The sequence below is a fragment of the Scardinius erythrophthalmus genome (assembly GCF_964197995.2).
Source record: "Scardinius erythrophthalmus genome assembly, chromosome: 17".
Classification (NCBI taxonomy): domain Eukaryota; kingdom Metazoa; phylum Chordata; class Actinopteri; order Cypriniformes; family Leuciscidae; genus Scardinius; species Scardinius erythrophthalmus.
The window spans coordinates 13,031,671-13,044,826 of NC_138237.1; the positions used below are offsets into that span (position 1 = coordinate 13,031,671).

The 13,156-nt window shown below is 38.8% G+C and overlaps 1 protein-coding gene across 3 annotated transcripts in view; it reads right to left on the reverse strand.

Annotated features, from left to right (window-relative positions):
- Positions 1 to 13,156, reverse strand: part of whrna (whirlin a) — a 116,144-nt gene that overhangs the window by 19,998 nt on the left and 82,990 nt on the right. For all 3 annotated transcript variants that reach the window (XM_081391612.1, XM_081391613.1, XM_081391614.1), the window contains 2 exons: positions 4,180 to 4,392; positions 275 to 487 (listed from right to left, as the gene is read on the reverse strand). In XM_081391612.1, the coding sequence (XP_081247738.1) occupies positions 275 to 487; positions 4,180 to 4,392 (426 nt within the window). The remainder of the gene's footprint in view (positions 1 to 274; positions 488 to 4,179; positions 4,393 to 13,156) is intronic.

The window sequence follows — 13,156 nt, forward strand, 5'->3', positions numbered from 1 at the left end:
GCACACGCCTTCTTTGTGCCCAAATTGCCCGGCAATTTTGTGAACAGTTTTTTATGTCTGTCACACACATACCCAGACACACACACACAAAAACAATGCCTTCCACTCATCCCACACAAATACAGACGCAGAGCCTTAAACACTTATTGATTATAGATTATAGATAGGCCTACACACACTGGGTCTTATTCAATAATAATTGCGGCACAAGTGTTCCTGCTCATGTGTGAAGAAAGTTGTTAATCTCATTGTAAATATGGGTGCCTGCTCTTACCCGTGCAGAGCTGAGAGTGGTGTTGGTCATGAAGCTGGCTGAGGAGGAGGCCAGCGTATCAGGGTACGAGACCATGGAGAAGGAGTCCTGAAATCCAGCTCCACCCCCTTGCCTTGCCTTCAGGGCTTCGATCTCTCGTTTCAGAACCAGACCGTCAAATCTCTCCACATCCTGAGGGGTCACGAGCCCCCTCACCTCTGACAGCAGAGAGAACTGCAAATACACACACGTACAGAGCTGTGAATGTGACCGGGCTCGTGTTGATTGTTTTAATCTCAGGGGTTTTACTATCTTCATAAATGTGAATGTAATATGAGGTTATACTTGCTGTAAATCACCAGACAATGATGGCCCATAATACTGTTAATGTCAGTATTATGTGTTTTATTAATAATAATTCATTCAGCCAATAGAAGTCTTTAATAAAAAAAGATTGCGTATTAAATTCAAAAAATGTAAGTAGATACTGTATGTTCTCATTCAAAATGTTGGGTCTTTTATTTGATCAAAAATATGGTAAAGACATAAGTAGGCTACTGTAATATATTATTACAATTAAACATAACAATTTTCTGTTATAATATATTTCAATGTATGTAATTTATTTCTGTGATGGCAAAGCTGAATTTTCAGCATCATTATTCCAGTTGTTGTATGTCTGTTTGTTTTTAGACTCTATTCTTTATTTCTGTTGTTCAGTTTCCCGCCATTCATTTGTTCCCATGGTAACCCTCCTCTTTAGTTCTTTTGGTTCAGCTGTGTGTCATTTATCTTGTCAATCAGTTCCTCCTTGTCACCTGTGTATTTAAGTCTTAAGGCCCTTTCACACCGGATGCGTAACGAAAAAGCGAAACGAAAAAGCGAATAGTTCGTGTGCGAATAGTTCACATCAAAACCATTCACATCAGCCGCGACGCGAATTTGCGACGTCTGTGACGTTCAGAGAGCTTCAACATTCCAAAACTTTCGCGCGAATCGCGCCGACAGCTGAGAAAACATGGACACATCATCATCATCATCATCATCCAGTCATAGTCATAGCATCCAGTGAAGACGAGCTTTTCATTTTATTTAAAAGACAGAAAAGAAGGTTTTGGGTGCACCCAATCTTACAGAACAGAAAGTCTGAAGGGGAGTATGCTTATGTGCAGTTTTTTTTTGCGTCTTCAACAGTGCGTTTTGTAATGTAACTACACATTACATGTAACACACGAAGTAAGTTAAAAATCATTCGACTAGAAATATCACACAAAGAATGTATAGTATAGCCTACTAAAAGCAGCCCTAAATAGTCTCACTGCATTTTGTTACGTGTTCAAGGTAAACACGGTCTCTGTCTCTATCTTTGACGATAATAGTGTTAGCTTTCTATCCCAAATGTAGTTTGGCCTGCTAGCCTACACAGCACAGGACTATCACACAACACACTCACAGTCGTGATAACCGGTTGGTTGGCAATGCTACGCCACACATTGTCTTTCAAATCGTTGTCCTTGTAGTATGTGAATTGGCTGAAGCCTATTCTGTCGCCGCAAAAGTAAAAAAAAAATCGACATCGAAGCGAAAAAAATAAAAGTCGTTTTTTCGCCTCAGCACATTCGCGTTCGGTGTGGAAGCGCTCATTACACAAACAGCTGATCAAAAAATAAACCCATCGCGCGAATTATTCGTGCGTCAAAATCGCGTCCAGTGTGAAAGGGCCTTTAGTCTTGTACTGTCTAGTTGTCTGTCTGTCGTCGTCTTTGTTGGATGGTTGTTTTTGAGTTTCTATTCCTGTTCCTTTTGTGCGGGGCGGCAGTGGCTCAGTGGTTCATGTAGGTTGTCTACAAACCGAAAGGTTGGTGGTTCAATCCCCGGTTCCACTTGACCAAGTGTTGAGGTTTTCCATGAGCAAGACACCTAACCCCAGCTGCTCCCGACGAGCTGGTTGGCGCCTTGACAACGCCGTTGGTGTGTGAATGTGAGGCTATGTAAAGCGCTTTGGTGGCCATCGGTCTGTGAAAGCGCTATATAAATGCAGTCCATATATATATAAATGCAGTCCATTTACCTTGTGGGTTTTGATTAAAAGACTATTTTTTTGGAATCATCTTTCGCCGTGTACTTCATTGACACAGCCATTCCGTAACACAACGACAAACCTAAACCGAACGATGGATCCTGCAGTGCTGCCGATTCTCCTAGAGCAGGACCAGCTCTCTCTCTCTCTCGAGGCCCACACCACGACCTTTCTCGACCTGGTGTGCCTTACCTCCTTCCCCAACCTTTCATTAAGTGTTTTTTTCCACACAGGCCTCAATGCGGAGACGAAGGCACGCCTGCCCGGTGTGGGACCTTGAGAGAACTTTGAGGCTTTTGTTGAGTGGGTATTATCCCACCGTGGTTCTCAGTTCTCCATCGATCTTTCCAACAACCGTGAACTTGAGACCACTCCAGAACTTCGTCCTAAGACGGCCGCCGCCATTCCAGAGCCTCGTTCCAAGATGGCAGCCGCCCTTTCTGAGTCTCGTCCCGTCAAGACTGCCATTCCAGAGTCTCGTCCCGTCGAGACTGCCCTTCCAGAGTCTCGTCACATCATGTCTGTCAAGCCTGAGCCCTTATCTCTGGCCAAGATGGCTGCCGCCTCGCAGCCCAAGCCCTCAACCAGGATGGCCGCTGCCACGTCAGAGCCTATTCCTGTCCCAAGACCTGTTCCCGAGCATGTGTCTGTTCCCGAGCCTGTGTCTGTTCCTGAGAGTAAGCCCATAGCTCCACCCAAGAATATTTTTGGGGGGGCTATAAGTCCCCAGCCAGAGTGGCCAAACCTGGACCTCATGGAAAGGCCACGATGGCTGATCCGGCCTGGCCATCTCCGCCATGGCCGCCTGAACCAGTACCGTCCTGAGTCCCTGATCTGCCTGCTCCGCCCTGGGTCCCTGTATCCCTCCCACCCTTTGTGTATGGATTACGGCACGAGGTTGCGCCTTTCGGGAGGGGGGAGTAATGTGGAGTAACGTCGTCTTTGTTGGATGGTTGTTTTTGAGTTTCTCTTCCTGTTCCTTGTGGGTTTTGATTAAACGACTATTTCCTGGAATTTGTCTTCTGCCACAAGATCAAATAATTCTAATATGGTGATTTAGTGCTCATAAATTATTAATTATCATTATCAATTCTAAAATGATCAACAAATACATTTTTATCAGTATTCTTATTCTGATGAATATAAAGTTCAAAAGAGCACTATTTACTTAAAGTAGAGATCATTTGTACCATTATAAAAGTCTTTACTTTCACTTTTGATCAATTTAATGCACCCTTGCTAAAACAAGGTATTAATTTAAAAAAAAAAAACTTTTTAAACAGTAGTGTACCTACAGTATATCACACAGGCCTACAAAAAAATTTTTTCTGCCATCGTTTCTACAAAAAAAAAACCTATACCATACAACCTATACAAAACTAAAAAGATTCATAAAACTTGCAGAGATTCATAAAACGTGTACTGTAGTTTTATCATACCATATAATAATACCATATTATTGTACAAATAATTGAAACAAAAGTAAATAAAGTTAAAATGTTTAAATGTGCTAAAAAAAAATCTACTAAATCACTAATAATAATTTATTATAACGATTCTGGTAAAAATTATGACCATTATTTAATTATTTTTAGTGAAAGGTAAACATGGTTCTAAAAATGAAGTCAAGAGCAAAACTGTTGGTGGCATATTATTGTTATTTATTATTATTATGAATATGTTAAGTCCGAACAAGATCACATGCATGTTTTTTGATGAGCATGATGCCAAGTGCTCGATTCCCAGTGAATGCGTTAACCGATAAAAATATACAGTATACCTTAAATAAGTCGTTTCGGATGAAATTGTCTGCCAAATGCATAAAAGTAAAAGTAAATGTCTCCACCTTGGCATGTGTATTGAAGAGCTCAAAGAGGGCCATGACGAGCTGCTCAACACCAATGTGTCCATCACGGTACTCTTGGATGTAGTAACCCATGGTCTGCCTCTCTGGTTCGGTCAGCAGATGTCTTGCCTGCTCCTCCAACATAGCCCTGCTCTGGTTCACCAAACTGGACAGAGTCACCTGAGATCCCGCCACACCTTTATAAAAGCCACCCTGAGGAGAGGGAAAATGAAAAGTGTGAAAAGAAGAAATGCAAATATTTTAAGAGCAGACTAATTGTAATATTAATATTAAACTTCAGACACTTGTCGGTGGCTCACTGAGTCTCAAAGCACACACTTTAAATCTTCCATCTTTATTTTTTTTAAATGAGAACATGACTTCATTGCTACTACCATAAATCACATCTCCATAACCCTTCTCCCTATTCTCTCTCTCTCTCTCTCTCTCTCTCTCTCTCTCTCTCTCTCTCTCTCTCTCGGGTTTCAGCCTCTCTTCTCGAGAGCAGCTTTCCCTTTAATTAGTCTCCTAATCAAAAAGCACTGCTCCAGAGTCAACATGATCATCGATCTGTGTTTCGCTCAGCTTAGGAATGGCATGCTCTCCAGCCAAAGGATGAAACCACAACACTTTTGCAAACCAATCTGGAAAACCAAACTAACTTGCTCAATACATACTTACCTATTCAGGATTGCACAGACCAATTGATTAGTTTGATGTTAATTTTGGGTCAATTAGAGGCGTATAACATGCCTTAAAATCATTTGATCTAGTTATGTCTGCTTGAACAGTCTATGACGGTTTTGTTGGGGGGAGATGTATGTTTGTTGGCTGTCTGGTTTGCAGATGCGGTCGAGCAGCACTAGTGTCTGTTATCAAACCGTCTTAAGCCACAAGGATTTAAACTGAGCTGGATCATTGCAGACAGAAACAGTGGGTGAGGTGAGTGAATGCTGATAATGCCTGAACTATTCTTGCCCTTATTCTTTTCTTTCTCTTTAGAACAATGTGTGAGCTCGATGAGAGCTTAGATGAGCTCTTTTGTAGAGCACTCCAACAGGAACTTGTGCATTTTGGTTGCATCACACGACAGACCATTTATTTTCACAGTATTTCTGAGAAAAACTCCCTGACCGGTTTGACCATGAGGCTAATGTCCTATACTGGACATTGAGGAATAGCTAGTCTAGAAAGTTGCTTGCAAACACAAGGAAGAGACAGAAAAAGAATGAGATTAAGAACAAAATTGGCAAAGTGAACAAATAGATAGAAAATTATTTAATATAATTAGATTTTTTTTTTAGAAAGTTCCACAATGCACTTGGCTAAATAAAAAAATAATAATATGCTGTCCTGACCTAATATATTACTGTCACCAGGGCCAGAGTCCAAGAGAGTAACTTAAGACTATGATGTATGTGATCCATTTACTTTATTTCCTTTTTCTCTTCGTTTTATTCTGAAAATCCATGGATTTCAGATAGATTCCCTCGGTTAGAAACTCTTGAGGTTGCTTTACATTTGAACTCTAATTCATCCTTACCTGGAGTACAAACTGTTTCTGATAAACTCCTTAGACTTACTTTTGCAGCAGAGATAAATACTAAGCCCTCAGATCAGTGTTGGAGTGGAACTAACTTAAAAAGCGATGCAACTAACTTTACTAAATCTTTATTTTTTCATACTATATATACAGTATATAGATAAATATTAAGGGCGATAAGATTTTTAATGTTTTTAAAATAATTATCTTATGTGCACCAAGGCTGCATTTATTTCTTTAAAAAAAATAAAACTGTAATATTATTACAATTTAAAATAACATTTTAATATATTTTAAAATGTAATTAATTCCTGTGATGAATTTCAGCATAATTACACCAGTCTTCAGTGTCACATGATCCATCAGGAATTATTCTAATATGCTGATTTTGTTCAAGAGACATTTCTTATAATTATCAATGTTGAAAACATTTGTGCTGCCTAATATTTTTGTGGGAACTGTAATGTATTTTTTCAGGGTTCTTTGTTGAATGGAAAGTTCAAAAGAATAATGTCTGATATTTAAAAAAAAAAAATGTGTTTAAATTCTTTACTGTCACTTTTGACCAATTTCTTTATTTTTTTTTATTTTTTTACATTTGAACAGTAGTTTATATATCAGATGAGAACACAAGTGTCTTTGTCTAGTTTGATGATGAGAGGTTCAAAAGCTCTTTCCTCCAGAGCACTCTGGGATATTAGCATCACTGCTCAATTACAAAAAAGCAAAAGTTGTGGAGAATGTCTCTAACAAAAGATGATCAATAAAACTAGCAAGAGAAAAATGTGTCTTTATAATTCTTCAAGAATGATAGCGACCAAGACGGGATCGATCATGCGGCATCTCTGGTGTTACAACCTCCATGAATACCCATTATGACATAACTCGACTGACAACATCTTTAATCACAGGAACACATAATTGCTGATCAATATCATAACTTTAAGACAGCACAATCAGGCCAAGAGTATTGTCTGCCAGAACTTTGCAGCATTGTGTGACAGAAACTCCAGCCGTGTTCCCCACACATCACAGCCCAGTGAATTTAAATAGGGCCTGAATGAGATCATTTAGCCCCAGATTGAGCGTTATCTTAAATGAACTGGAGATAACTCAGCTGTAAAAAAGGGCAGAAAGCGCAGAAGCGCCGATGGAGTTGTGAGACGCCGGACCCACGGTCCGAACGGAGAACCATGCGTGATGCCGCTGACAGGCTAGGATGCCGGGCCGCTATTCTCCTCAAGTTGTCATGGATAAAGAGGACAAGGCACGATGCTGAAGCCGCCGCAGCGCGTGCGACCGTCGGACACCGCCCCCTTACCTGGACCCATCCCATCTCTTCACTACCCATCCTTCACGATTCCCTGGCACGGCGAGCACACCAAATCCCTTTTGTTTGAACACTTTATTTTCCCCCATTTTTGGACATTTTATGTTTATTTATGTTAATAAATGCCTCTCCGGATAGATAGATAGATCTAATAAATGCCTCTCCGAAGCCTGACACCACTCCCACTGTGTCTGTCGTTTGCCACAATAGACAGATAAAATAAGATAGATTGATAGAATTAAAGATAGAAAGATAGATAGAACGATAGATCAATATAGAAAAACAGACAGACAGACAGAATGATAGTTAGAACGAGAGAGATAGGTAGGTAGGTAGGTAGGTAGATAGATAGATAGATAGATAGATAGATAGATAGATAGATAGATAGATAGATAGATAGATAGATAGATAGATAGATAGATAGATAGATAGATAGATAGATAGATAGATAGATAGATAGATAGATAGATAGATAGATAGATAGATAGATAGATAGATAGATAGATAGATAGATAGACATAACGACAGATAGATTGATAAATAGATAGACAGCATCCCATATGACGTATGTTTAAATTAATTACTTGCTGATATAACTTGAATGTATTATTAAAACCTTATTTTTTTTAATAAATAAAAATGATGGCTCTATTTATTAATTTTATAATTACATTTTTTCGTCAGATATCATCCATATTAAAATGAAATGAAAGCATGCCAAAAATTGCTGCAGAAATGGTAGCTCAGGTAGGTCAGGAAAAAACATGAGAAGTGTTAGCATAATATAATATCAGCAATCCCAGACATTCGCATTCGGACAGGATTAGATTTCTCAGAGGACCGTTGAGTTTGCCAAAAAACACTATGTAATTTGGCCTGGAATTTTTACTTGGGTTGTGTGAGAAAAACACAGACATGGCAGATTCGGACAGGATTAAAATTTACATGAAGTTACATGAATGATGAATTTCTCCATTATGTCCTCCATGAAAACTAGTCATGTCCTAATATGGTTTATGGCAGATTACTAAAACTTTAGCATTGTGTTTTAAGGCCATTCTGCTCCATCAAAATGAAGCAAAAACAAATTAATTTCACTCCTCCTGTCACATTACCTCTAACTACTAAAAACATAAGGCCATTGAGCAAGAAATTAAATAATTAGATGATCAAGATGAGTGTCACCTTGGTTAGACGTTAATTAAAATGACAAATGTTTGGATTCGGGAGATGCTGTCGGTTACAGCTCTATCGGTCTCATTATCAGAGTTTTAATATGCTAACCGACAACATGGGGAGAATGACTAAGCTTTTCAACAAGGCACAAGATCTCAGTTCTCAGACTATATCACTGTCCCATCCTGACTACGGCCCATGTCGAAATTGGATCTTCATTTCCTCCCTCTTGAGCTACATTAAGTCCTGCGCTTAGAAGAGCACGTCTCTACCGAAGAGATGATAGATTTTTACAGCTCTTTTTAGAACAGTGGCAGAGCGGAGCAGTCAATAGATGTCCTAAAGGCACACAGGAGATAAGCTCTTTGAGATAAGCAATCTTTCTTATATACAGAACAAACCAAACATAAAAACAACCTGTGAGTGCAGGTGTCAGTAGAAGTTTTCAAACAAATCTCAAAATGGTGACAGTGTTGAAGACGACAATTTGGATGGAGGGAAAATGCACTTTACAGCCATTACAGCTATTTACAATCATTCTTGTTTAAGTTAAAAAATATTTATATTATAATATTATAATTATAATATAGGAATAAGGAATATAATTGTGACAAGGACAGCTGGACGAGTGATAATGAGTGTCACCTGCGCGACACACTGGTCTCGAGTCCCACTGAAGAGTTCCAGAAGGATAAAAGGAGGAGTGACAACAGTGAAGGACGAGAGAGGACCAGGCCTGGACTTTATGTTGGTGTTTTGTTTTAGTTTATGCGGCAGTCGTCGGTAAGGGGCTTTAGTTTTGTTTTGAAAGTATTTGGGATGTGCTGGAGTAGACTTTACAGAGTGCATCACAACAGCATAACATTTATTTCCATAAGGAGGTCCATACATTTTTGGTCAAGATCTTTTATTGTCAATGCAAGAGTCAAGCTTTCTGTAAAGTCTATTCCAGCTAGGGCTGCACGATTAATCAAAATGAAACCACACGTGATTTGGCAAAGGCTGCAATTATTTTAATTTGCAGCTTGTCAGTGCAGAACGGCTGATTGGTAGTAAATGCTGCTCCATCTAAAAGCCAGAGGGCGCTCTCGCGCAGACACTCCAAATATGCAGAATAAACTAGTGGAATAAACAGAGGATTGAAACACTTTGATTGATTAAACATGACTAATAAACACACGACTGCCTTATACTGTGTAAGAAGCCACACCATCTCACAGAAGGATGCTCAACTGTCATTACGAAGTAGGGGTTGCACGACTACTGATTTCTGCTAGTCGATTTCTTATCAAAACAATACTCGAGTTACTCGACTACTCGTCGTTCATGCTACCGTAAATGAAAAGACATGAAATAGCTAGATCTTATCAATAAACATTTATTAATTCATAGCCTAATGCAACAATTACATAAGTAAACTCTCAAAACATTATAATTATGACATTTCATTTTTTAATTTTCATGTAACAGTCTAAATGAAAGGCAAGAACGGCTATTTATTTGGCTTTAGAGTCTAAAGCCAAATAAATAGCCGTTCTTGCCTTTCATTTCAGACGTCTGCTTCTAGGGGCCGTTCACATATCGCGTCTTTTCCGCGCTCAAGGTCGTTATTTCAAATGTAGGCGCGCGGCCGCGGCGAGCGCGCTCATAATGGAAGCAACGTGGTGCGCTAGTTTTTCCAGGCGGGTTTTTCCTTCTCATCTCCAGAAATATATATAGTAGTAAAGCTAATGCAAGGGCTAGAAATAAATTAATCCTTTGCTGATACTTCTTCATTGTCATCATGGAGAGCGCAGTTTGGTTGCATAGCAACGACAGACGCCACGGGAGCGCAAGCGCTTGTAGGAGACAGAGGCACGGCCGCGCGCGCCTTTCCACAAGTTTTTAGACACATTATGTGAACGGCCTCTTGCAGAGTTGGCCAATTACAATATTTTTGCCATCCTTGATGAAATACTTCCACACATCTGACGTGTGGTGTCTGTTGGTGACGTTCGCCATTTTTTATTCATTTATGGTTAATGGACGCTCGAGTAGTCGATTGTTTCAGACAGCGTCGACTAGTGGTTGAAGTAGTCGATCTATCGACTACTCGACTAGTCTATGCAAGCCCTATTACGAAGTGAGTTTGGAGTAAATGCATGTTATTAAATGTTGTCTTCTGTTGGACAAGAGGTTCATAAATGCTTCACATGTTTGGAAAGATGTTTTAACGCGTGTTGCTTTTTCAAATGCACGTTATAAGTGACTCAAACTCACAGTGCTTTCAGATGGAGCAGCGTTAACAGAGCTGTACATCAGTGACAAGCTGCACATAAAAAATAATCGCAGCCTTTGCTATTTCAAAATTGCGATAAGCCAAATCGGTTTAAGTGCGATTTCATATAAATTGAGATTAATCGTGCAGCCCTAATTCCAGCACATCCCAAAGACTTTCAATGAATTTAAGGTCTGGACTCAGAGGTGCCAATTCATGTGTGAAAATCATTCTTCATGCTCCCTTCCAACCGTTCTTTTACAATTTGAGCCTGATGATTCTTGACATTGTCATCCTGGAATATGGCCATGATCTGTCTTCCTACAAGGATGTTTAAGAAATGAAAAGCTACACACTCCATCAATTATGGTTAGAAGAACTGTTATATAACATATAACATGGTAGAAACATAATCATCACTGCATTAATGATCCAATCAAAGAGACTCGTGAGCATTTGCCTATTTAAATCCAAACAGTGACTTTTTATGGTTGGGCAGTGATATATATATATACATATATATTTGGCAATTTCACTTGGTGTCAGTAGTGGAATATAAATTATGAATGCCTTTCACCTTTAGGTGACAGAATTCCCCAAGAGACCCTCCAGTCACCAATATCCTGAAATATTTTCAGAAACGTTAAATCTTTTTTGAGCTTTGTTTACTTGGCTAATGCCATTGTACTTAGCCCCCTAAGGGCCACCGTAGTTCTGGTCTTAAAAGGCCAATGTCAATTTGGAGAATTCAATCAGCTTCAAAATGAGGGCCGCTGAAATGGGTTTAAGCGGCAATGAGTTGGCAAGGACGGGCTGGCGTCAAACAACGTAAGCCTCGCTTGGGATATATAGAGATTTCACATCAGGCAAAGTGCCTTACTCAGCGAAGATTCGACAAGGTCACACAGCAAGGAATTTAGGCCTTTAAATAAGCAAAAAAACACTTCAGCACACAACAGCAGAAAACTTCTGAGGCAGAATAATTATTGCAGAATACTTTGCCAAGTTCTCTCATATGACCGAGACAGTTTGAAGCGTTTCTATTTTGTGAGCGTTGTGAGTGTTAAACTAGGCAGAAAGTGTCAATTACAACCAGACGTGAACTCACTCTCAAATATCTGAATCAGAAATAAGTTTTTCCTAGAGTTTCTAAAAAATAACTACCCAGAACATCGTAATTTTCTGTGTTTGCCCCATTTATGCTTAACTTGCTCCTATGTGACCTACAATTAATCAACGCCTCGCGCCCCCCCATTGAGCTACGAGCAATTACTTTCCCAACTATTAAGTGTTTACAGGGAGCTTTAAATGTATACTGATGAAAACATAATGAAGCATTTATGTGATTATCAATTTATACGCTTGGATCGTTCTGCAGACAAACACTGGGAAATCTTCTTAGTGAACTGAAAGACTAAAAAACTATTTGATGTATAACCACAAAAATATCATTAATATATATATAAATATTCCTGTTAAGCAATGCACGTTTGATGCAACGTGTGCTTTTTACTGCAGCTACTAAGGCGAACTCAAGTAATTATAATAATAACTGTAATTTGAATGTTATTTCATAGGAAATGCATAACTCACGAGTGTCCACGTACAATTACACACTTATGTCTACAGATCAGGAGTGATTAATGGCTGACTGTGCCTTTCTCGCAAAAACTGATGTATGTAACTTATCAATGTCCTCCGAAGCATCGCAGAGCTGTGAGTCTTTGGAATACAAAGTAAGTAGTTTACAGCAAAAGCTCATAGCCTACAGACATGAGCCCAGACACTTCATCTAACTGTGTCCTTTAGCCTGTCATTCCCACTGTATGCAATAATCAGCCCATCGTAATAAGTTAGTGTTCATGCACTGCTCGCGCTTTATAGGAATCCGTTGTTTTGTGCATAAAACTCGGCTTACAGAGGAGGACCTTGTAAAACCCTGTTCACTGGATGGGTCACCTTGCTGTTTTTATTCCTCTCCTCACTCTCATTGCCTATTTCTTATCCTGTCTTATGTCTTCCATTCTTGCACTCTCTTCTGTCCATATTTTTTCATTCTCCTATTATTAATTCCTGTTATGCAGACCATTTTCATGTCTCTAACAGATAGCTTAAAGGAAAAGTTCAGTCAAAAAGGAAAATTCTGTCATCATTTACTCACCAAGCCGTTTTGGTTACTATTGACTTCCATTGTAAAAAACCCCAAAAAAGACATTTCTCAAATTATCTTCTTTTATGTTCCACAGAATAAAGAAAATAATACAAGTTTTTGAACAACTTGAAGGTTGAGTGAATGACGACAGAATTTTCATATTTTGGTGAAATATCCTTTTAATATACTTGGTAAAATATTATACTAACAATTTTTAAAGATGGAAATCATATTAGTTTGTTTCCATACAATAAAATTCACTAATATTTTTGCCATGTCCCCAAGTTCTGTACTAATAAACTGACAATTTAATAAAAGGTGTTTCTTCATATTTTGTCTTTTATAAATTGTCTAAACAATTTTTCCATGCCCCCAATATCCCAATATTATTTTTTTTTTTGAATAAATACCTTTAACAAAAGCCAATTCATTTCATCATCCTCTGAGAAGTGACTTTATTTTTGGTCTAAACACAACAGCACAATTATAGAATATATTAATATTCAATATGATAATATA